This window comes from Bos grunniens, chromosome 10 (genome assembly GCF_055505025.1).
Source record: "Bos grunniens cultivar Pamir isolate PY7600 chromosome 10, Bosgru_T2T1.0, whole genome shotgun sequence".
Lineage (NCBI taxonomy): Eukaryota > Metazoa > Chordata > Mammalia > Artiodactyla > Bovidae > Bos > Bos grunniens.
In genome coordinates this window covers 90,195,248-90,219,156 of record NC_141174.1, presented here as the reverse complement: position 1 = coordinate 90,219,156, position 23,909 = coordinate 90,195,248, and the positions used below count along the sequence as shown (strand labels likewise).

The following is a 23,909-nucleotide window of genomic DNA, read 5'->3' as shown; positions in this document are numbered from 1 at the left end:
CAGCCTAAGTGCCTATTGACGGGTGCATGGATAAAGAGACTCTGGTGTGTATACAATGGAATATTATTCAGTCGTAAGGAAGAATGCTGCTGCTGCTGCTAAGTCACTTCAGTCGTGTCTGACTCTTCGCGACGCCATGGACTGAAGCCCACCAGGCTCCCCTGTCCCTGGGATTCTCCAGGCAAGAACACTGGAGTGGGTTGCCATTTCCTTCTCCAATGCATGAAAGTGAAAAGGGAAAGTGAAGTCGCTCAGTCGTGTCCGACTCTTAGCGACCCCATGGACTGCAGCCTACCAGGTTCCTCTGTCCATGGGATTTTCCAGGCAAGAGTACTAGAGTGGGGTGCCATCGCCTTCTCCGAAGGAAGAGTGAGATCTTGCCATTTGTGACAACATGGATGGGCCTTGAGGGCATTATGCTAAGTGGAATAAATCAGACACAGAAAGACAAATACTGTATGATCTTTCTCATATGTGGACTACTAAACAAAAACAAGCTCACAGATAAAAGGAACAGATAGTGGTTGCCAGAGGTGGGGGATGGGAGAGGGGGAAATGAATGAAGAGGGTCAACAATATAACCAAAACAGCGATTTAAAAAATAGAAAGGAAAATGAAAGAATCTCCAGAGAGCTTCTTAGAAAAACAAAACAGATTTCTGCGGGCTGCCAAGCTGGACTTTCTGAATCAGATTATCCAGGAGTGGGGCTTTGGACATTTTAACAAATTTCCCAGGGTACTCTCATGGATAGCAGTCAGGTCCAGTCACTCCACTTTCCCTGGGGAAACTTAAGCCCAAACAGGCCTTGAGCCAGTCATCAGCAGAACCAAAATCAGAATTAGGTCCTCTCACCCACAGTTAGATATCCTTTCCACACCAAGACCAAAAACCAGGACCCAAAGAACTACACAATATTTATTTGTTTTAATTATCTTAAAGTTACTAATGCCCATAGTTTAAAGAATCAAATGTAGATCATTTTACAAGGGTTATATGAAAACACGCAGTTCATTGCCTGTGCACCCCATCCGGCCGTCCTCACAAGGAACCACTTTCACCTCTTCAAGCTGCTTCCTCTGATATTGAAGGAAACTGGAATGTCATCCCAAAATATGCCTCTTTGACATAATTCTGCTCAGTTGCATCCAACTGTTTGTGGCCCCACAGACTGTAGCCCACCAGTCTCCACTGTCCACAGGAATTCTCCAGATAAGAATCCTGGAGCAGGTTGCCATTTCCTTTTCCAGGGGGTCTTCCCAAGCCAGGGGTTGAACCTGTGTCTCCTGCGTCTCCTGCATTGTCAGATGGATTCTTTACCACTGAGCCATCTGGGAAACTCTTGACATAACTGAGCTGAAGGCAATTAAGCAGAAGATGCAAGAAAAGTTCTCTCTTCCCTTCCCCGCTTTTCTGCCTTGAGGCAGGATATACATTCTTTTCTGGAGGCAGATTCTTGTCAGCCCAGCAGTGCACCAGGGAACCTGCAAAGAAATCTTACTCCATTCATTCCCTTCATATATTTACCTCCCTACAGTTTGCAGTCCTTGGAAGCCTGAAACTGTTTTCCTTTGTCCTGTCAATTCTCTACAAATTATTTGTTGAAAATGCTATATAAAGTGAAAGTCACTTAATCATGTCCAACTCTTTGCAACCCCATGGACTATACAGTCCATGGAATTCTCCAGGCCAGAATACTAGAGTGGGTAGCCTTTCCCTTCTCCAGGGGATCTTCCCCAGCCAGAGTTCTAAACTGCTATCTTGAGTTACTTTTCATTGAAGTTTCTTGGGCATGATGCATGCCATCTGCATTAATACATTTTGGTTTTTCTCTTGTTAATCTGTCTTTTTGTTAAAGAGCCCCTGTGAAGTTCTCAGAGGTACAGTTTTGCCTCCTCTACAGTATTTACTCCCACTCTTGGCATCGTGTGCATTTTTACAACAAGCATGCACTGCTTTGTTATTCTCATGTAGTCTTCATGATACAGTCAGGAGGGATTGCCAGGTCTGGGGCAGGACCAGGATGCACAGACACTGCTAGGTGCCCTGGGGGTCACTGGGCACAGGTCACCAGCTCCTCCAGGGCTTGCTCGCGGCGGTTGCCATGGACCAGTAGCACTTCCTTGATGCGGTCCTGCTGGAAGCCCATGTCGCTGAACTGCTCCGAGAGGCGCAGGAACTCCCCTGCCTGAGGAAGAGGAGGCAGAGAGGGCATGGGGGGCTCTGGGAGGCTGGGCCTCTGGCCTGGGCAGTCCCCTCCCAAGTACCCACTCTACATACCCCCAGAAAGCCGTGACCCCACAGGCCAGGTGAGCCTGATCCTGGCCAGCACCTATGGTTCTCCTTTATCTCAATGACATGAGGTGACATGGGCTCAAACCTCACTTCCTGTGCCAAGGAAGGAGACCCCAGCCTGGCTGCTGGCCCTCTCTGTCTTGGCTTTACTTCCCCTCTCCCACTCCCTCCTGACTCCCTGTGCTGGTGCCCCGCACTGGGGCAGGAAGAGAAGGCTGCACACTGGTGCCCAGAGGATGCACAGCACAGGATCTCTGTCCAGGGCCCAAACCCTCACACAGCACAGCCTCTGCCTGCCTCCTCTGACCCCACTGCTCAAAACTTCCCTGCCTCTCCCCCGACCCCTTGGCTTCCCTCCCACCCCACCATCCCTCCCACAGCCTCCGGGAAGTCTGCTCTGCTCTGGACAGGTCACATTCACTGGGCGCTCAGGATGTCCCCCTAACTGGGGCCACAGCCTCAAGCCTTCTGGGTTTCCAGGTAAGTGGCAAACTCCCTGAAGAGAGTTCAAGCATTATCATGCTACCTGCCTGGCTCCTGTCTGGGTGTCCGACAAAGAGGAGCCAGTCAATATTTGCTGTGTTGATTCAAGCTATAAAGCTCTGCCCAGGTGGTGTTAGTGGTAAAGAACCCGCCTTGCCAATGCAAGAGATGTAAGACATGCAGGTTCAATCCCTGGGTTGGGAAGATCCCCTGGAGGAGTGCATGGCAATCTACTCTAGTGTTCTTGCCTGGAGAATCCCATGCACACAGGAGCCTGGCGGGCTGCAGTCCATGGGGTCACACAGAGTCAGACACGACTGAAGCGGCTTGGCCCTACTTCCTGTTTCCTCCCCACCCCTTCCCCTTGGGTCCTCTTGCCTTCTCCATGTCTCAGCTCCCTAGGCTGTCTCCTTCTCCCTGGGGCTCAGCAAGCAGGCTATCTCCTGAGGCCCCCAGGCTGTCTCTGGTGCTGGTCGGCCCCTGCACACCAGGCCTGCATGGGCACCCCACCCACCCTTTGCTGGGGCCCGGGCAGGAGCCCCGCTGACCTGGCTCTCGGAGAACTGGAACATCTCCATGGCCTCATCCACCAGCCCCTCCTCGTAGCCCTGTCGCAGCAGCCGGTCACAGGCGCTAAGGTAGCTGAGAAACTGGGCAGGAAGGGGCACAGAGGGAAGGACAGTAAGAGCAATGCCCAGGACAGCAGGTGTGGTGGAGGAAGCACCCAAGGGCCTCAGGAGGACTGAGCTCAGGGCCAGGCTGACTGGGCAACCAGCCATACACAGCATGGCCCCAGAGATCCATGAGCCAGCAGAGAGGGTCAGAGGCCTCCCTGGGGACAGGTGGACAGCAAAGCCTCACCAACTGTCCAAGCTGGGGGCTGGAGTCCAGGAAGAGAGCTGCCGGGGTGGGTCAAGGTGTTCCCAGAACCTAAGTGGGGAACAGGCCAGGCCTCAAACACGGGTGTCTACCCACCATCCACCCAGCCTGCTCACCCTCCCTGGTGAGTACCCACCTGTGTGACGGTGCCTCCTTTTCCACCCACCTCGTGCACCCCCACCCCGCCTCCAGACACATAATATCTTTTCGATCCAGGACTCCATGGGCCCCACCCCAGAGCAACGTTGCACCAAAGCTGGAAGGAGAGGGGACAGCCAAGCGCCCACAGGGCACCTCTTCCAGCCACTCCCTGCTTATTCACCAGGGGCTGCTTTTGCCCTCAGGATAAAGTTCTGCCTTCCAACCCCACGTTCAAAGATCTACTCGCTCTGTCAGCAGCCTTGGCTGCTTCCCTCGGCACCCTCAGACTCCTGCCCATCCAGCTCCAAGGCCAAGGCCAGCCTCACTCCTCTGCCCTGGGCAGGCTCTCCCTACCCCCATTCCCACCTCCGTCTCCACCAGGTGTCTCCACAGCACCCAAGGCTTCCTGCACCTACAGCTCTGTAACTGCCTACTATCTTCCTCAGCTTTCTCATCCACCAAGTTTCTGTCCCACAGGAGGACATCACTATGTCCCAGCCTCCAGCACGGCAGGCAGGCAGAAGGAGCTCAATAAATGTAAGCTGTGTTTATAAACTAAATTAAGAACTACCTTCCGGGAGCTCACAGCTCCTTGGGGGAGATAAACCAGATACAGGAAAACACGAGTGCCAGGCAAATCAAAGCAGGATTTACAGGGAATTGGTGCCAAATGAAGGCTCCAGACGATTAAAGGATGGGTACGAGTGGAGGAGAAGCAAGTCGGATTTCTGCAGACCTTCGGAACGGAGCAGAAAACAGACCGCATAGACTAATGGCTTTCAGACTGTTGTAGCCTGTGAACTGCCCAAGCACCAGGGGGCTTCAACAGTAACAGGGGTAGGTTGCTGTTACTCTGGGAGAACTGGGGGCAAGAGGTAGAGGGAGCCCAGAGCAGGGGCCCTCACCCCAGGAACCTTGCTCTGGGCACATTCTGAAAACCAACCAACTCAGCTCTCCTGGCATAGTTGAGGGAACTGAGGTCCAGGCAGGGTGGACCAGGGTCCCAGGACTAGGGCCCAGATCACCTGTCTTTTGGCCAGTGCCTTGTCCATGGGTCCCGCTGCTAGAGGAGGAACTTTGAGCTGGCTTGCAAGTAGACAGAGTTTCTGAAGGTCTGTTCATCTATAGCAAAAGTTCTCAGCCTCAGTGCCGACTGTAGCTACCTGGGAGCTTTAAAACTGCAGTGCCTCAACAATAAATTCTGGAGAGGGTGTGGAGAAGGTAACCCTCCTACATTGTTGGTGGGAATGTAAATTGGTAGAGACAGTATGGAGATTCCTTAAAAAACTAAAATTAGAGCTACCATATGACCCTGCAATCCCATTCTTGGGCATATATCCAGAGAAAAAAGTGGTCCAAAAGGATACATGCCCTCCAATGTTCATTGCAGCACTGTTTACAATAGCCAACATGAAAGCAACCTAAATGTCCATTGACAGAGGAATGGATAAAAAAAGATGTGGTACATATATACACTAGAATATTACTCAGCCATTAAAAAGAATGAAATAATGCCATTTGCACCACCATGGATGGAACTAGAGATTGTCATACAGTGAAGTGAGTTAGAGAGAAAAGGAAAAACATCCTATGACATCCCTTATATGTGAAATCTAAAAAAAAGATGATAACAAATGAACTTACTCACAAAACAGACTCACAGTCTTAGAGTATGAACTTACGATTACTAAAGGGGCAGAAGCATGGAGGAAGTTAGGGAGTTTGGGGATGGTCATACTGATATATTTTAAATGGATAACCAACAAAAACCTACTGTATACTCTTTCCCTCCGAGAAGACAGCGGAGGCAGACTATACAGCCACGGCCAAGATTAAGGCTCAAGACCTTCGCGGCAAGAAGAAGGAGGAGCTGCTGAAACATCTGGAGGACCTGAAGGTGGAGCTGTCTCAGCTGTGCGTGGCTAAAGTGACAGGCGGCGCAGCTTCCAAACTCTCCAAGATCCGAGTGGTTCGTAAATCCATCGCCCGTGTACTGACCGTCATTAACCAGACTCAGAAAGAGAACCTCAGGAAATTCTATAAGGGCAAGAAGTACAAGCCCCTGGATCTGCGGCCCAAGAAAACACGTGCCATGTGCCGCCGACTCAACAAGCATGAAGAGAACCTGAAGACCAAGAAGCAGCAGCGGAAGGAGCGGCTGTACCCCCTCCGGAAGTACGCAGTCAAGGCTTGAGCATCCAGCTGTCAATAAAACAGACAGACCACTAAAAAAAAAAAAAAAAAAAAAAAAAACCTACTGTATAGCACATGGAATTCTGCTCAATGTTAGGTGGCAGCCTGGATGGGCGGGGATTAGGTGGGAGAATGGATACATGTATATGTACCACTGAGTCCCTTTGCTATCCACCTGAAACTGTCATAACATTGATAATCAGCTATACTCCAATACAAAATAAAAAGTTAACAAAACAAAACAATAGCCACAAAACACTGGTGTCTCAGTATCACTGCCCACACCCAGCTGATGATGGTCATGTCCAAAGGCCCTGACATGACTGGTAGGGGGAAGCCCGGCACTGGGATTTTTACAGCTCTCCAGGTGATTCTTGCATGCAGCCAAGGTTAAGGGTCTCTGACTCAGCCCAACCCAGTAGACCCAAGCCAGGCTGCATATCAGAACCATCTGCAGATCTTTTAAAATGATAGGCCCCTGGGCCCACTCCAGATCTACTGATCCTGCAGAGTAGGTTATGAGAATCTGCATTTGTAAGGATTCTGCTGCTTGGTCAGTAACTAGGCCTAGCTCAGGCTCCAGGGTGGGTGAGGATGTCATCTTCAGACCCCAGGATGGGACCCCCAGCAGTCACTGGTCATAAACATATTCTCCTCCATTCTGTGAACGGGGAAAATGAGGCTCAGAGAGGGGCCATGATGTGTCTAGAGTCTAAGGGTAAGCCTGGATCTGGCCAACGGACCCTCGAAAGTGCCACCCATGCCTGTCCTGCAAGCAGGCAGTGGGCACGTTGATCCTGGGGCAGGAAGGAAGGAGTGATGGACAAAGCTTAGGGTTTGTATTTCTTCCTCTCTCCCTGGTTTTTCCAAGTGCCCTGTCTCCATCACCTGATGCACCCTCCTAGACCATCTGCTGTTCATCTCTGACTAAAGACGATTTACTGTAGTATTTGTCTTTCATGGGGAGAAGGGCTGTGAACCCAAAAAAGATGTTCAGTTAATGGTGGAACTTCACAGAACAGAGAGGAACACTAACGTGGTCGGGGAGATGAAGATAAAGTCATCCAGTGGCCCTTGGGCCCGCACCTTAGAGCCTGGCCCCTGACTGCTCACTGGGAGAAGGCCCACCAGGCAGGTGGTCCGTCTGTGTCTGGAAACACAGCGTTCCTGATGCGGTGAGATTCTTCCAGCCCACCCAAAGGGAGGCCAATGCGCTGTGCTGCCCCCAGCTAATCTTCAGATCCCCACAGTGATGACCTGAGATCTCAGCCCTGTCACAGGGTCTGGAGGGGTTGGGGAGGCATGTCAGAGTCCCCACCATGGGCCTGGCCCCTCACGGCACTTCTGGACGCTTCTTGGCCAAGGTCCTGGCTTTCCAGCAGCAGCTGAATGTGGAGGCAACTTTAAATCTACTCTTAAATCTCAGATCAACCTACGGTGCTGCCCGGAAAGATTTTCACACAGAAAATGAGAGAAAAGCACAGTGTAACAAAATTCAGAACCACACCAGCCTGGCATCCACCCTGCTGCCACCACTGACTAATTATGTGAACCTCCCTGACCTCAGTTTCCTCATCTGCAAAGTGGGAACAGTAAAAGCAACCTTGCAGAAATGAGAAGACCTAAATGAATACTCTCAGATTGAGGGACTGGCACAAAGTTGCTCGGTAAATAGCAGCAGCACCCCTGCCATCTCCTCCATCGTGTTAGCCACCATATGTGGGGCTCACCACGTTGAAAGCTTTCCTCTAGGACTGATGAACCGAGTAGAGCGGGAGCAGGAGTGGGTGGGAAAGAGGACCCAGTGCCTTCCCACCTCCTCAACCTGCAGCAGCACATCCTGATCTGGCTCCTGTTTGAGCCACTCTCCCTCCATCACTCCCTCACCCAGGAGCAGGCAGCTCCAGACCTCAGGGACTCAACACATGGCCACCATCAGTGTCTAGGGAGAGGGTCTCCGAGTCCTCTGATGATGGTGGGACAGAGACAGTAGAAAGAAATATGTGCCATTCAATACCTGTGGCTCAGCTTTCCCACCACAAATAACCCTGGTGTGTAGAAAACAATGCAAAATGGGATGCAACATTCAGCTGGGGGAAGGGGTTCAGACGATGATATTCAATGCCCACCTCTTGCCCCTGCTCACAGTCCTTTTATGCCTCCTTTCTGCTGTGGGGTCTTTGAGAAAACTCTCAGGCCAGCCTTCAAGGCACCTTTAATCTTCCCTCTATTCCCTTTCCCTCTATCTCCCACCAGCCCACGTCATATATTCAGTGAGACTGTTGGATCAGGGCCTCCCAAGTCCTTCCTGCCACTACCTCTCAGCTGATACTGTTCCTCCTGCCTGGAAGATCATCCTTCTCTTTTCTTCAAATTCAGGTCTTATCCATCCTTAAAGTCCAGCTCAAGGCTTTATACCTTCATGAAGCCTTTCTCAATTACTGAAACCTCCCCATGGTAGATTAAGAACAGTCATATACTCTTTGCAGCTTTTCCCATCAAGAGGTAGAGTCTATTTTTCTACCCTTTTAATCTGACCTGGTCTATGACATGCTTTGGCCAACAGTATAAGGCAGAAGTGACTATAATTTCAGCCTCAAGAGACTTTGCATCTTCCACTCCTGTACTCTTGGGAACAAGTAGGCTAGCTTGCTGGAGACCTGTGGTCCAGTTGACAAGTTTCACCAACCACGGGATTGTGATCAAGGTCATCCTAGACTATTCAGCTCTAGCTGGGTCACCAAACTGTAGCCACACGAGAGACCGGAGGTGAGACCTGCAAAAGAACTTCCTTGCTGACTCCACCCACACTGCCAACCCAGAGACTCATGAGCGAACACATGGTTGCAGTATTAAACCACTGTTGGGGTGACTGTCACATGGCAATAGATAACTGAAACACCCCCAAATCATTCCTGTTCCTTCTGCTCCCAGGCATCTTCTCATCACACCTCTCTTTTGGCAATTCAGGATTCTCACTCTCCTGCAGGTGTTCTCATATTCTTAGCTTGAATGGGGGGCATCAAGACTTGCTCCCAAAGCAAGAGCAGCTTGGGGTGCTACCTACCCTTGTTATTACTGGTGTCCACTCTTCTTCCAATAGGAGTGGAGTCCTTAAAAATGGAACCTGGTGTGGTAGACTCTGAGATACCCCTTCCAGATACACCGTCCTTGAAGGTCTTATTGCAGATGGTGGTAGCGGTGGTAGAAACCATCAGCTATCTGTCCCTTCAGGGGCTGCCTTAGCTGCAGAGATCACTTCTCTCAAGTCACCCTCTTTCTACCTCTGGTGACTCATTGAGGCAGAGGTATGAAGGCCTGACCATCTCATCCCCAATTAGGACAACTCCAAAGGGCCATATATGCTTCAGAGCTATGGGGTTGGCTGTCACTGGGTCTATAAAGTTCAACCTCTCCCTCTACTCACCCCTGCTTCTGTCCTTTCCCTTCCCTAGAAGTTGTTCCCAAGGGTCTCCTTAATAAATCTCCATATGCCAAACCCCACTGGAGTCTGCTTCCTGGAAACCCAACCCACAACACTGGTTTCCCCATAGCTCCTAGCTGCATCCAAACACCAAGGAAGCGTCCGGCAAATACTTAGGACTAGATTGATGGATGGGTAGATGGAAAGAGAGAGCGATGGATATGGTGTGGATTAACTGTTGAGGGAAGTGGTCAGAGCTGTGCCATCCAATATGGTAGCTGTATGTGGCTATTTAATTTTTAATTTCATTTCATTATCATTAATAACAATTTTCAGTCATACTAGCCACATTCAAGTAACCACATATAGCTAGTGTTTACTATATTGGACAACACAGGAATAAAACATCTCTCCTGTTGCAGAAAGTGCTATTGGGCACCTCTGGAAAGATTTGTGACTGCCCAAAGCTTCAGTCCTACTTTCGGGGCAGAGATTTGGACAGGAGTAGAATATTGAGACTCCCCAAGTAGGCATGGAGGGTCATGCTAAACTCTCATGGAGATGGTAGCCTTAGGATCTAGAAACTTGATCACAACCCCCAATAATTAAATCAAAGCTGAAATTCTGCCTCCGAAGAAAAACACAAAATAACTTCAAGTTGAAGATAAAAACAATGTGGCCACTGACCCGACTCCAGTTCCACAGCCCCCCAGCTCTGGGTCCCCCACTCACCTGGCTCAGGCTCTGCCGCCCCGTCTTCTGCAGAGCCACGATGGCCCTGTGCAGAGGGTACCCCAGGGCAACCACCGGCCCAATGAGGTCTTGCTCCTCCTGGCTCAGGGCAGACAGCAAGTCAGCAGAATCAGGGTGCAATCTGTGGGCAGCACAAGGCTGGGGCACCCGTCCAGGAGGTGGCAGGCAGCTGTACGGGCTGAGGGACTGAAACAAAGGCAAGCTGCAAGTGTCAGTTACCCTGGAGGTGACACCTGGCTGGGCAAGACATTTTTAAAGGTGCCTTCGCTACAGAGCACAGGGGTTAATATTGTGAGGATCTTGGAGCCCTGCAGACCTGGGTTCAAATCCCAGCTTTCTACTGTTTACTCAGTTTGTTGTTTAGTCGCTTGGTTGTGTCCAACTCTTTGAGACCCCATAGACTGTAGCCCACCAGGCTCCTCTGTCCATGTGATTTCCCAGGCAAGAGTACTGGAGCGGGTTGCCATTTACTTCTCTAAGGGATCTTCCCAACCCAGGGATTGAACCTGAGTCTCCTGCATTGCAGGTGGATTCTTTACCACTAAGCCACCAGGGAAGCCAGATTATTCATGTGTAAAATGGATGCAATCATACCAGATACCTCACAGGGTTGTTACAAGGCTTAAATAAGATGAGGTGAGAAAAGTGACTAGCAAAAGGGTTTGGCATACAGAAACTTCCAGTAGATGATAATATTTATTGCTTAGAACAAGCCTGTGAGAGAAATACAATAGGCTCATTCTATATTTTATAGCTACTGAAGTCAAGGTTCAGAGAAGCTGGCAAATGACCTGACAAACAACACAGTTTTGGGACCTGTACCCTACTCAGAATCAACGCAGGGTTCTCGACCCCATAGCTTAGGGAGCACGGGAGCAGGACTGAGCTTCCTAGCCAGAACTTCCTTCTTGAGTCTGGCTGGACTAGGGCTTGGTTAGGCAAGGCGCAGGATAGGAACTGGGTACAGCTGTGGTGCTGGGGAAACCCACAGAGACCCTGGACTAAGGAGGGTGGCTTGAAGGCATTTCAATAGGTTTGGCTGGCATCATCCCTAGCCTGTTCCCCATGAAGAAGCATCCAACTGCTAACCCTGTCCCCTCCTCCAGCAGGAAAGCCTAGGTGCTGTCCTGGCTCCAGGAGCAGACTGCCTGTGACATGTGAATTCCCTACACGTCCTCATCTTCTCAGCGGTTTCCCTGCCATGGCCTCACCTTAGGATCTACTCTTTACTCCTAGAGTGAAAACCATGCAAGTCTTAGGATTTGAGTCTATGCTTGTGACCTTGAAAAAGATTCTTAGGTGCTCTCTGCCTCAGTTTCCTCCTCTACAGAATATGCGTCCCATCTGCCCCCATCTCTCCCCCACTCCGCTACAGGGCTGTTGCTAAATTTAATTGGGATCAGGGAAGAGCCCTCCTAGCATCAGCAGCTAGCCCGTGATGTGGCTGTGGCCTGTACTGTTTATATAACCTCTTCTCTGTTTGCTGTAAATAACTGTGTGCAGGGTTGCTTTACAGGTAGAGAAGGGATGGCTCAGAGAGGTTCAGTGACTTGCCTAAGTTCACACAGCATTGAGTGGGAAAAGCCAGACTTTGAGTCTGTCTTTTGGACTTACTTTCACCTTGGCCTTATTCTGTTGCATCTCCTGGCCTGACTGTGGAGTTGCTCAGGGGCAGAAAGCTGTGCCTAAATGTCACCTCCTGCTACTAATCTAACCTAACACATCTGTTCCAGACCTAGATTGTATGGAGTCTGACACTTATACAATGTAGACTACTTAAAGGAAAAAGACACAGGAGCATAAACATATGCGTAAAACTGTGCACAAATCCTTGGAAGGGCTTCCAGGCTCAGTGGTGAAGAATGCTCCTGCCAATTGAGGAGCCACAGGAGACTCAGGTTTGATCCTTGGGTCAGGAAGAGCCCCTGGAGGAGGAAATGGCAACCCACTCCAATATTCCTGTCGGGATTAAACCCACGGACAGAGGAGATTGGCAGGCTACAGTCCGTGCACGCATGCATGCTAAGAGGTGTCCAACTCTTTGCAACCCTATGAACTGTAGCCCGCCAGGCTCCTCTGTCCATGGGATTCTCCAGGCAAGAATACTGGAGCAGGTTGCTATACCTTCCTCCAGGGGATTGTCCGGAACCAGGGATAGAACCATGTCTCTTACATCTCAGGCGTTTTCTTTACCACTAGCGCCACCTGGGAGGCCCCGGGCTACAGTCCAGGGGGGTCCCAAAGAAGGACGACTGAGCAACTGAGCACACTTGCTCAAAGCCTTGGGAGGAGCTAAGCCAGAAGCTTCAGCTTTACTGGTTTCACTGTGCGTTCACATCTGCTCCCAGTTCTTGGTGCACATCCTTTGTCCTGAAGCCGCCCCAGCCTGCAGCAGCCCTCACCTCCCCCTCAGGACCTGACCCCTCCCACCGGGCAGTGCTGCCCTATCTCACTCTTCCTTGCCAGTCTCCTCGTCTCATGCTTTTGACTTTGTCTCTTCCAATCCAGTCTCTTGCAAGAAGTAACTGCGCTGTGAATATTCCTTGATTGAACTCACCCAATCCTTGAACAGCCCTAGATCTGAGCCACATTCATTGATTCAACAGACATTCACTGAGCTCCCCCTGGGGGCCAAGTGTGCTCTGGGTGCTCTGGAAACAAATGCAATCCAATCACTGCCCTAAGAGAAGTCATATTCCATTGGAAGAGACGCATACTGGGTAATTACAATTATCCTAACAGGTGCCCTAATAGAAGCAAAGAAGGAGACACAGCAAGAAACAAGGAAGGGGACCTCGAAGCAGGGAATACTCTAGGCACAGGGCTGCAGGAAGGACAGCATGGTACAGGGCCAGGTGAGAGCTGGTAGGGAGGAGTGTCCAACCAGGCAGGGGACCCAGATGTGGGGGCCTCGCTGCTAAGCTGTGGCCTTGGCCGAGGGGACAGGTTCCTTACCGCAACTGTGGGCTTGTGGCTCCGCAGCGGGGGCATGGCGCCGGCCGTGGAAGGCCGCGGGGGCAGCTTGAGGGTGCTGGGGGGCGACGGCTTGGGGCCCAAGGGTGGCGTGCGGGTGCTAGGGAGAGAGGCCTCGGAGACAGGGGACGGCGGGTTCTGCGTGGGAGCACTGAGGGGTGGAGGCGCCGGGCCCAGGGGCGGCGCGGGGCCGGGGCAGAGGCTCAGAGCTCGGTGGCGGAGGCGGTGAAGGAGGCTGCGGGGGTGGGAGGCGAGCCTGCCCTCGGAGAGCCGCCGCCTGGCTCCAGCCAGCTCCGACCTCACGCCGCGCAGCACGTCCAGCGAGCACCGCTGTTGGCCCAGGCCGGGGCTCGCCGCGGAGCTGGGCTGGGGGCTTGGCTCCGGCTCTTCCTCCGCGGCAGACGAGGCTGCTTCCTCATCCTGGTCCTCCTCTTCCTCCTCCTCCTCCTCCTCAGGTTGCTCCTGGGATCCGGCCTCCGGATGTTCAACTGCGGCAGGCACGGGTTCCAGCCCTTGCTCGGGGCTGGCCAGCAAGAGCCAGGCCGGAGGGGCGGAAGCTGCCCCCGGAGCATCGCATTGGACTGGGCAGGGTCCCCGTATGACAGCCTCCACCCAGAAGAGTGTCCTCCTCTCCAGGCTGAAGTCGTGCTGCGGAGACAAGACCAGGGGAGGCTCTACCAGGCAAACCAGGGTCTGAGAGCACACTCCTACCTCCTGCCCCCCAGGGAACCTGTTCAGCCAGACTCTCCAGGCCTAGACAGCTTCTGATTCTAAGCCCCAGCTATTCATCGCAGGCCACCCTCACCCTCGGTTTTAGCTAGCATTGGAGTGGATGGCTGTCAATAACAATTTAATAGCAAACTCTGTAGACAGGACAACGTGAGGAATAGGTTAATAGAATGAAAGTCTAAGTCCCTTTGCCACTCAGCATATAATTGAACAACAGTGGCCTAAACAATTTCTCCAGGGGACTTCTCTGGCGGTCGAGATTGAGAATCTGCCTTCCAATGCAGGGGATGAGGGTTAGATCCCTGGTGGGAGAAGTAGGATCCCACGTGCCAGTGGGGGCAACTCAGCCTCTTCACCACAACTCGAGAAGCCAGGGCACCCACAACTACTGAGCCCACAGACTGCAGAGCCTGCACCACTAGAGAGCCCATGCATGCAGCAAACAGAGAGCCCACACACGACCCAACAAAGACCCAGTGCTGCCAAAAAAAAATTTTTTTTTAATTTCAACAAAACTTTTCCTTCACCAAGAAGCTTTCACTTGAGTTCAGCACCATTTGCCACTGAGCAGCTGGCCTTGGAGGCTGGCCCAGACACACAAACCTTTGCGTGAAGTAGTACTTGCCCCATCCCATGTGCTGCCTTCCAGCTTACTTGGGGGCCCAGGAAATGGAAAAATCTTCTTTTTTTTTTTTTTCCTGAACTCTACTTAGTTGGTCCTAATGTTATTCCCAATTCCAGATTATCAAAAGGAGGCTCAGGAAATTTAGTTTGCTCGAGGTCAGATCAGTGGTGAGTAAATGAGCTGGGATTCCTGTCCATCTGACTGATCAAGCCACCTAAAAACTAAATGTGGAGCCTACATAAATAATTTAAATTAAGTGTTTATGTGAAGCAAAAATAAAATATTCCCGTTAACTACTATTAAAATTAAGAACTGGAAATATAAAACTCCATTAAAAAATATAAATATTCTTAAAAGGCAACTTCAGTGCTCTGTGATGGCCAGGTAAGCCTGGGGGAGTGGGGGGGGGGCGGATGTGGGAGGCAGAAAGGCAGACAGGAACTGCCTCTCCCCTCACCCAACTCCTGACATGACCCTAAGTTGGGGAGAGGAACAGAACTTAGCTGTTCTAAGTGTGGTTCCCCGACTGAGGTCAGGGAGTGTATCTTATTTCTCTCTGTTCTTGGGGCCCAGGGCAGTTCTGGTTCCAAGGGGATATTTGTAAGAGTGTACAGAATAAATGATTAGAAAAAGAGACTGGAGCAAAATGTGTGGGTTGGGAAGGAGAGAGGAGGTAAAAGGACCACTTCAGAGCTGAGGAGACCGTCATGGAGGGAAAGAGACTGAGAGATAATGAAACAGACAGTGGAACTTAGGGGATAAAAGGATCCAAAGACCCAATAAAAATACAAGCACTTGTGATTTGTGGAACCTAAGCAAGATGATTCTAAAGTTCATATGAAAAATAAACAAATAATAGCCAAGGGCTTCCGTGGTGACTCAGTGGTAAAGAATCCACCTGCCAATGCAGGAGACACAGGTTCGATTCCTGGTCCAGGAAGATCCCACGTGCCATGGAGCAACGAAGCCTGTGCACCACAAACTACTGAGCCCACAAGCCGAAGCTACGGAAGCTTGCACACCCTAGAGCCTGTGCTCTGCAACAAGAGAAGCCGCTGCAATGAGAAGCCTGCCACGGCAACTAGAGAAAAACCTGTACAGCAACGAAGACCCAGTACAGCCCCCCTCCCCCTCAATGCACACCCAAAAAAAGAATAGCCTAAAAACCTCTGGGGACAAAAAGAGAAATAAAGGGGACTGGCTCTACCAGCTGCTAATATATATTATAAAACCTCAATAATTGAAGTAAGATACTGCACAGAGAGCCTAAAGGTAAAGAAGAGAAGGTCCAGAAATGGACGTTATCTGTGGGACTTTAGTAGATAATAAGGTGGCATCTCAAGCAATGGGAAAAAAGAGGGACTGGTCAATAAATGATGTTAGTGGAAAGAAAATAAAGTTGGATCCATTCTCGCATCATACACAAGGGGAAATTCCAAAAGGATCAAAGATTCAGTTATTCGAAATGAAACTTATAAAAGTACTAGCAGAAAAGAGGAGAGAAATCCTTCATAATCTCAAGTAGGGAAAACATTGCTCACTCTGAATTGAAACTGAGAAGCCGTGAAAGTACACACATGCACAAGTGAAAATCTGCATGGCAAATACACCCCACAAGCAAGGCCAAAGGCAAATAACAAACCAGCGGGAAAACAGCACTGATAGCACAGACACAGGAGTGCCTAGAAATAGGTAAGAAAGGACCGACAGCCCAACAGGGAAACAAGCGAAAAGATATGAACAGTCCCCAGAAAAGGAACTACAGATGGCTCTTAAACACATGAAAAGCTGCTCAGTCTCACTCACAATAAGAGAAAGGAAAGTAAAACTATACTGAGATACCATTTGCCTATCCCTCAGCAAAGATGCAACATCTGATGACTCCTTTGTTGAGAATTGCAGCTAAGGTATAAGCCCATTTGTAGAGTGCTGTGCATGCTAAAGTCACTTCAGTTGTGTCCAACTCTTTCTGACCCTCTGGGCCACAGCCCACCAGGCTTCTCTGTCGATGGGATCCTCCAGGCAAGAACACTGGAGTAGGTTGCCATGCAAGATCTCCAGGGGATCTTCCCGACCCAGGGATCGAACCTGCATCTCTTATGTCTCCTGCATTGGCAGGTGGGTTCTTAACCACTAGCAGTGCCACCTGGGAAGCCCTTGTAGGGTGCTGGTTGGATGTTAAACAGTATAACCCTTATGGAGAGCAATTTGGCAATATGATTTAATTCATATAGTCTTTCCCTGCGGCATTGCTTGTAATGGCAAAAGACTGGGAAGAACCTAAGTGTCCATCAAGAGGGGATTCATTCAGTAAAGTACAATATATCCATATAATACAATACCATGCAGTGAAAAACAAACTGAAGAAGCATTCTGTGTATTGATATGGAAAGTCTTCAAATATGTTAAGTGAAAAAAATCCAGAAGAATAATGTATAGAAAATGCTACCTTTGGTGTGAAAAAGGAGGAAATAGCTGTATTTGCTTGTATGTACACATATAAGAATCTATAGAAGAATACATTTTAAAATACAAGTAACAGAAGTTACCAGGGCAGGTGGGGACAGGACAGATAAGGAAGTGTCAATGGAAGGCTTTTTACTCTCTTAAGACAGGCAAACTGCCTGGGAGTCAAACTGACCTCAAACCTTGTTTTTTAAATAAAGTGTTATTGGAACACACTCACGTACTCACTCACTCCTTTATGTAATGTCTATGGCCCTTTCTCCCTACAATAATAGTGTGGAGTGATTGCTACTTTTTACTATCTGGCCCTGTACAGAAAATGTTTGTTGACCCTTGCTCTATACACACACACACACATATATATATATTCTTTCTAAAAAATTTAACTGACAAAAAGGAAATCAACTCTAATTAAAGGAAAACTATGATGAAACAACAAAACACAGACTTGCTGAGGCTCCTCAGGAAAGCAGTAGGTGCAGGATGTGGACGTGGGCTTTAGGGACTGATGCTCATGTTGGAATCCTGGCTGTGCCACTCACAGCCACACGGCCCTGTTGGTCACATGGGTGGGAACTTTGATTTCCTGTGCCTTGGAGAGGGAACACCCATCTGCTACAAGGGTCATAAGAATGAGAGAGAAGAGTGAACCTATGAAGCGCATGTAGCCTGGCCCTGGTACATAGCAGGTGCTCCATGAATGGAAGGTATTTTTTTTTTCTTTTTCAGGCCGCTACAGATTCATCTGGTAATCTAACCACTATCTATAACATTGTTGCTATGGGAAAATGTGTTTCAAGTTCCAAACTGGGAATAAAGCCCAGTAAACTTGGAAGACTGACCAGGAAAGGCTATAAATCATACGTGGAGTCCCATGCTTCTCTATTTGATAGCTGGCCACAGCAGTAAAATAAATGGAGACTCAGGATGGGAAATAGGCTCAAGGGAGATGAGTGGGTGTGGAGTGCCCACCCTGAGAACAGGAGGCAGGGCCAGGGCCAACATGTGGGCTGGGACACAAGACATAGACTCGGCAAAAGGGTACCTATTCCTGCTTCTAGGAGAAGTAACTTTCAGAATAGCCTCCTCCCAGCTTAGCAGAGAGGGAATAGTTATGCTAGTCTGTCTACCTCCACTGGAGCTTAGTTAAGCAATTTCCTTTTCCCAGTTGGAGAAGCTCACTCGGCCCTTCCAAAAAAAGTCTTGCAAACGCACGCCGGTGGGCTGCCTCTTCTTCCCCAAAGGAGGCTCGCTTGCCTGTGTGCTGTGAACTGGGCTTCCAGGCCTGGGCGAAAAGCGCTTCCTGGAGCTCTCTGCTCAGGGGCTGGTTCCCCTGCACTGAGGCTGTGGGAGGAAGCCCAAACACACAGGGGAAGGCCCGAACCATGTCCACACGTCTCTGCTCTGGAGGAGAGCTCCAGGGAACCTAAGTCTGCCAGGCACTTTCTTGGCCCGCACGAGGAACACTCTGGGTGTGGAGCTGCATCCCCAACCCAGGGGCCCTGGGAGCCTGATTCTCTCCATGTGGCGCTGAGGCTGGGTGGCCAAGCCACAGCTTGGGAATCCATCCAGTGGCTCTTCCCTGCCCTCTGACAGAGCTCTCGTTGCTGGAGGCCTTGGCAGTTTGCACACCACCAGACCTTAAGCCCTCTGCAAGTAGGCTTAGGCTGCAAGGGAAGGCAAGAGCGAGACCAGGCAGGAGCCAGGCAGGTCTCCCACACTCCCGCAGCCTGCTCCCACCTGGGCAGGAATGCTAGAAGCTAGGAATGTCTTGGAGAGGCTCACCCAGCGCAGAGAAGCATCTCGGCCATGACTCTGCAGTATCGGGCCTCTGAGCAGATCTGGAGCTAGAGTGAGGGCCCACAGCACAGGTTCTCTGGGGAAAGCCAAGAGCTCCTGCCACACCAAGAGGGGGCCCCTGAACACTGTACTCGGGGCTTTACAAAGCTTATTTCACTTCTGGGTCCTGAGGAACTTAAGTGCACCTGCAGGGGCTGCAGATGAAGTCTCCTGCTCCTATGCTTCCAAGCTACTCAAGCCTCTCTACCTGACCCTCTCCAGGCCTCTCCTTCCTGGACTGGTTTCTCTGCACCTAACTTCCCATAACCCTGTATTTTTTTGCCCTTGAACATTATGCGTCTGATGTCTCTCACTTTCCAATCCTTCTCTGAGCTATCATGAAATGATCTGCAATCAAGATCTAGGTTTTATTTTTTACGTAATTTTTAAAATTAATACATTTATTTTTGGCCATGCTGGGTCTCCGTTGCTATGAGCAGGGTTTCTCTAGTGGCAGCAAGTGGGGCTACTCTCTAGTTGTGGTGTGCAGGCTGCTCACTGCGGTGGCTTCTCTTGCTGTGGAGCACAGGCTCTCAGGTGCACACACTTCAGTAGTTGCTGCACATGCGCTCAGTAATTGTGGATCTCAGGCTTAGTTGCCCCATGGCATATGGGCTCTTCCTGGACCAGGGATCCAACCAGTTTCCCTTGCATTGCAAGGCAGATTCTTAACCACTGGACCCCAGGGAAGCCCAGGACCTGGGAATTAGTCCCATCATTGCCACTATCTTTGGACAGATCATTTCCCTTTTCTGAGCCTCAGGTTCCTCATGTGCAAAGTGAGTGAGAGCTGAACTAGATCCTCAAATTTTCCTACCAAGTGGCCCACAGACAGTGCTGAATGAACACACAAGATCCCAAGGACTCAGTCCCAAGAGATCCACCACCAGCTCCACAGCTGTTTGCAATCCTTCTCTTTCATTTGTTAAAATTCATGTGGATTTTGCCTTCTACCTCATTATATATCTGTGTTATAATACAAATGCAATAGGTTTCCTCCTAAATCTTCAAATAAATTTGACTCACTTGGAAGTTAAATAATCATGTTTATCCTGAGGGTATGTGATCTCACCGTATACATGAGGGCATACCCCAGTGTGTGAGCTATGGGGCAAGGGGTGCTTCATAGGTGCCCCATGGATAGGTGTACTTTGGGTCTGTGGAATAGTAATCCATTCTGATGTGTCCTGTGTAACTGTCTGCATTGTAATCTGAAGATAGCATCTTAGCCAAGTGGAGGGATTCTAACAGTGGAATTTTAGACTTGGCAGTAGGCTGATAGAGAAGAGAGGAATTGGAATTGGAGTATCCTTGCAAGGACTCTCAGTAACTCCATATAGGCAACCTTCTGGTTATTCTAAACGTAAGATGCACTAAATAGCCCCATGTCCAAGTCTCTAGACTTCTTCATGGAATATCTTTTCCTCTTGGGTTATTTTCACACTTCCTAGAATATATGAGAACAGGAGTGGCTGCCATTTAAAATCAAGGAACAGGGGGCCTCATGAGGCTCAGCATCAGACCCACAGACCAAAGGATGAGAAGACAGAGAGAGGCACTTACCATAGAACCCAGCAAAAGTTCCCTGCAGTCTGGAATACTGAGATCTGGCCCAGGGAGGGGCTCTGTGTCTATCACAAAGCCCTTGGGCACCTTGAAGGGAACATCATCCAGGGCATTCATTCTGTCAGAGGAGTGTGGAGATGGCTGAGCAGGGTTGGAAAGAACAAGTCCCTGAGGACCAGGCCCAGGCCTCAGATGGCTCACTGCTCTCCTGTGTGGTGACTTGGCCGAGTCCCACACAGCCAGGAAGGGAACGGTGAAGTGACTTGTGCTGCATAAGGGAGGAAAAATGAATAAAACCAAGAGCCTTCAAACTGACAGCAACTGATATTTTCATGTTTAAGTCTTGATCTCTAGACCACTGTTTCCCAAAATGTGGTCTACAACACTAATTCTAAAGGGTTTCATCAAGAGTATTCACCCCAGTGGTGAAGAAAGAGCTCTCAAATTACACAAACTCTTCTGAAAAAGAAGAGGAAAAAAAGGAATATGTCCTAACTTGTTTTGATTTCAGCATTGCCTTAAAACCAAACCTGACAAGAAAATGAGAGGCAGATATTTCATGAACATAAATGCAATAATCTTACCAAAAATAATTGTGGATAGAAAAAATACAACACTTCCAGGTTGAGTTTAATTTCAGGAATGAGAGACCTCTTATTCAGTGGAAATAAAAATAAATATCAATAGAATAAAAAATTTAAAGTGTATAATCATGATGCAGAAAAAGCACTTGATAAAATCAATATCCATTCATGATTTTAAGAAACAATAAACAAACTCTATTTGGCAACTTAAGAATAGAAGGAAATTTCATTAACTTAACAAAGAGTGTCTGTAAAACATCTAAAACAAACATCCCACTTAATGGTGAAATAGTAAAAGATTTCCCCAATATTGGAAATGAAATAAAGATGTCCCCTTCATCTCTTCTGCTCAACACTGCCCTGGAGGTACTAGCCTGTGCAAAAAGAGAGGGGGGGGGGGAAGTATTAGGATTGGAAATAAAGAAAACTACTTCTAGAAATAGAAAACTATTTCAAGATGACATATTTATATGTAGAAAATCCAAAGGAAGAGTATGTTATGTTGTAGAGCAATTAATACAGTGTGATATTGAGAGTTTACAAAGAGACCAACAGAATAGAAAAGATAGTTTAGAAGCAGATCCACACATATACAGATCCGTGATTTATGACAAAATTGGCCCTGCAGAGCAGTAGGAAAATGAAGGTCTTTTTAAGAAATGGTTCTGGATCAATTGGATATTCTCCAAAAAAAATCTTGACCTCTACCTCATAAACAAAAATCAGTTTCAGGTAGGCTGTAAACCTAAATGTGAAAGGTTAAGAAAAAAACTTGAAGATAAAACAGGAGAATATATTTATGACCTTAGAAAAGGCAAACATTTTGTAAAATGTTACAAAAAAGACTAACCACAAAGGAAATACTGATAAATTGGGTTACATTAAAGTTAAGAACTTCCACTCATCACAGCATTCTGTTAAGAGTGAAAAAGCAAATCACATAGAGGAAGAAGATATTTGTAGTACACATATCTGACAAAGGACTCATATCCAAAATATGCAAAAAGTTTCTACAAATCAATAAGAAAAAGATCCCAAAGTGGGCAAGATTTTTAACAGGTACATCACGAAAGAGGACATCAAAATAGCCAATAAACATGATGTTGTTTAACCTCATTAGCCCTCAGGGAACTCCAAAATGAAACAATGAGATATCACTACACACACACACAGAGGAAGAGCTAAAATTTTAAAAAGCCTAACAATATCAAGTGTTGATGATGTTGTGGTACATCTGGAACTCTCAGGCACTGTTGATGAGAAAGTCAATTAATATTAGTCAACAATATCTGCTAAGCTGAAATCTAAAAATTAAAAATTCACACATAGCCACTGAGCCATTTGGTTAAGATCAAGTGCAGTATCAGTTTACTAATACAACAGCCAGGGATTTGCTTTTTTACATATTTTGGACCACATTAAATGCAGTTGCATTAAAAAAAAAAGCAAAATTCATTCATACAGAATTCAATTTCATGACTGCCTATAATATACACTTAAATCTAGACTCCTGACCACAGGAATTTTACAATCAGGGTTTACCAGGGAGTACCTCTGGCTCAATACATCATCCCTATCAGGATGGTTTCGAAGTCCTGCTGTTCCGGGTCACTGGGGTCATCCCCACACACATAGGAGAACATCCCGTGAAGAGGAAGAGTGGATAATCTGAGGGCATAGAGGTCAAAGGAGGCCAGATGGGCAAATCCTTTAATTCCCTCATTTCTGCTGTCTGCCCTCTCTTGTCATTGTCTTACTGTACAGAAGGCTCAAAGGCTTCTCCAGCCCATGTTGGGAAACAGTCTCCCAGCATATTGGGAGTGAGTCTTCATACTATAGGATCAGACAGCTTCCAGTGTGATCACTAAGTAATCTACCCCATCAACCCTTCCTACAGGGGACCTTTGAGATATAAGGAGTTGTAGGGAACACATGAAAGTGAGGAAGCTTTGGCAGTCTCAGGTTTGTTGTTTACATTTTTGGCCATCATTAGAATTTTTAGCTATGGGGAAGGGCCACAGTTCATTGAGACACAAGTGTGAACTGCGCACCCAATGAGCAAATATAGAGCCCCCCTCCTGCTTCCTTCCCTCCACTCCAACATCTGTATAGTAATGATATTCTCAGCATTATACCTGCTTCTGAAGTTCTTTAAGAGTTTGAGGATTCTGGAAGCACATTTTAAGAGCAGCCAGGACTATAGTGTAAGACATGATCTAGTTAGACCATATTCTAAAATGACAGTCACTCTGCTAAATACAAAATAAGAGGCACAGATCATTAAGTGATGACATTCTTCAGAGGAAGGGGAGTATTCCAGTCCTTATGGGGATTGGGGAAACTTCAGGAAGATAGGACTTGATCTGGACCCTGGAGGGTGGGAGAAAAGCCTGTGGAGCAGGGAGAAGGTGAGGTAGAGAGAGAACATAACTCCAGGGAGTAAATAGCTTAAGCCAGGGAACAGAGGCAGGGCAGAGTGAGACAAGCTGCTTGAGTCAAGTATATGGTTTGTGTTGAGAAGCAGTCTGCAGTAAGACTGAAGGGGTGCACTGAGGTGGAGATGGGGAGGGTGCTGAACTTGAACTGAGTACTAACACCATTCAGTAAGCAGTGGAGAAAGCCCTGAAGAGATCTGAAGAGGTGGAGTGAGGGTGGGGAAAGGGGGATAATAGGAAAGCCAATCTATGCATGCTCTGACAAACTGCATAACCCAGGACCTTTCTAACATCAGTTCATGGGTCTGTGCCCACGTGGCTGTTTCTGAGCCTGGGGCTAGGGGCTGGGTGATAGGGATTGTAGTAATTGATCTACATGGAGCCCCAGCAATGATATTAGTAGTATAGGTCTCCACTATACTCTCAAAATGACTTCACCCTTGCACACAGCTTCAATAATCTATGTGCCAGTACTCACACATGAAATTCTCCAATTAGGCCCTTCTAAGATCAAACTTTGGAAAAG

General features: G+C 48.5%; 1 protein-coding gene, 1 long non-coding RNA gene and 1 pseudogene across 3 annotated transcripts; 2 read left to right on the top strand and 1 right to left on the bottom strand.

Annotated features, from left to right (window-relative positions):
* Positions 1 to 902: 902 nt before the first annotated feature.
* On the bottom strand, positions 903 to 20,614 carry UBAP1L (ubiquitin associated protein 1 like). The gene is made up of 5 exons (XM_086323026.1): positions 20,362 to 20,614; positions 13,122 to 13,787; positions 10,146 to 10,352; positions 3,325 to 3,426; positions 903 to 2,186 (listed from the first exon to the last, which is right to left on the bottom strand). The coding sequence occupies exons 1-5, from the start codon at positions 20,479 to 20,481 to the stop codon at positions 2,052 to 2,054; spliced, it is 1,230 nt and encodes a 409-aa protein (XP_086179152.1). The 5' UTR covers positions 20,482 to 20,614; the 3' UTR covers positions 903 to 2,051.
* On the top strand, positions 5,562 to 6,053 carry LOC147365348 (large ribosomal subunit protein uL29 pseudogene; annotated as a pseudogene). Its single transcript, XR_015133578.1, has one exon. The product of XR_015133578.1 is annotated as a large ribosomal subunit protein uL29 pseudogene (transcript).
* LOC147365347 (uncharacterized) lies at positions 12,915 to 14,017 on the top strand. The gene is made up of 2 exons (XR_015135456.1): positions 12,915 to 13,021; positions 13,595 to 14,017. It is a non-coding gene; the product is annotated as an uncharacterized LOC147365347 (long non-coding RNA).
* Positions 20,615 to 23,909: the final 3,295 nt, after the last annotated feature.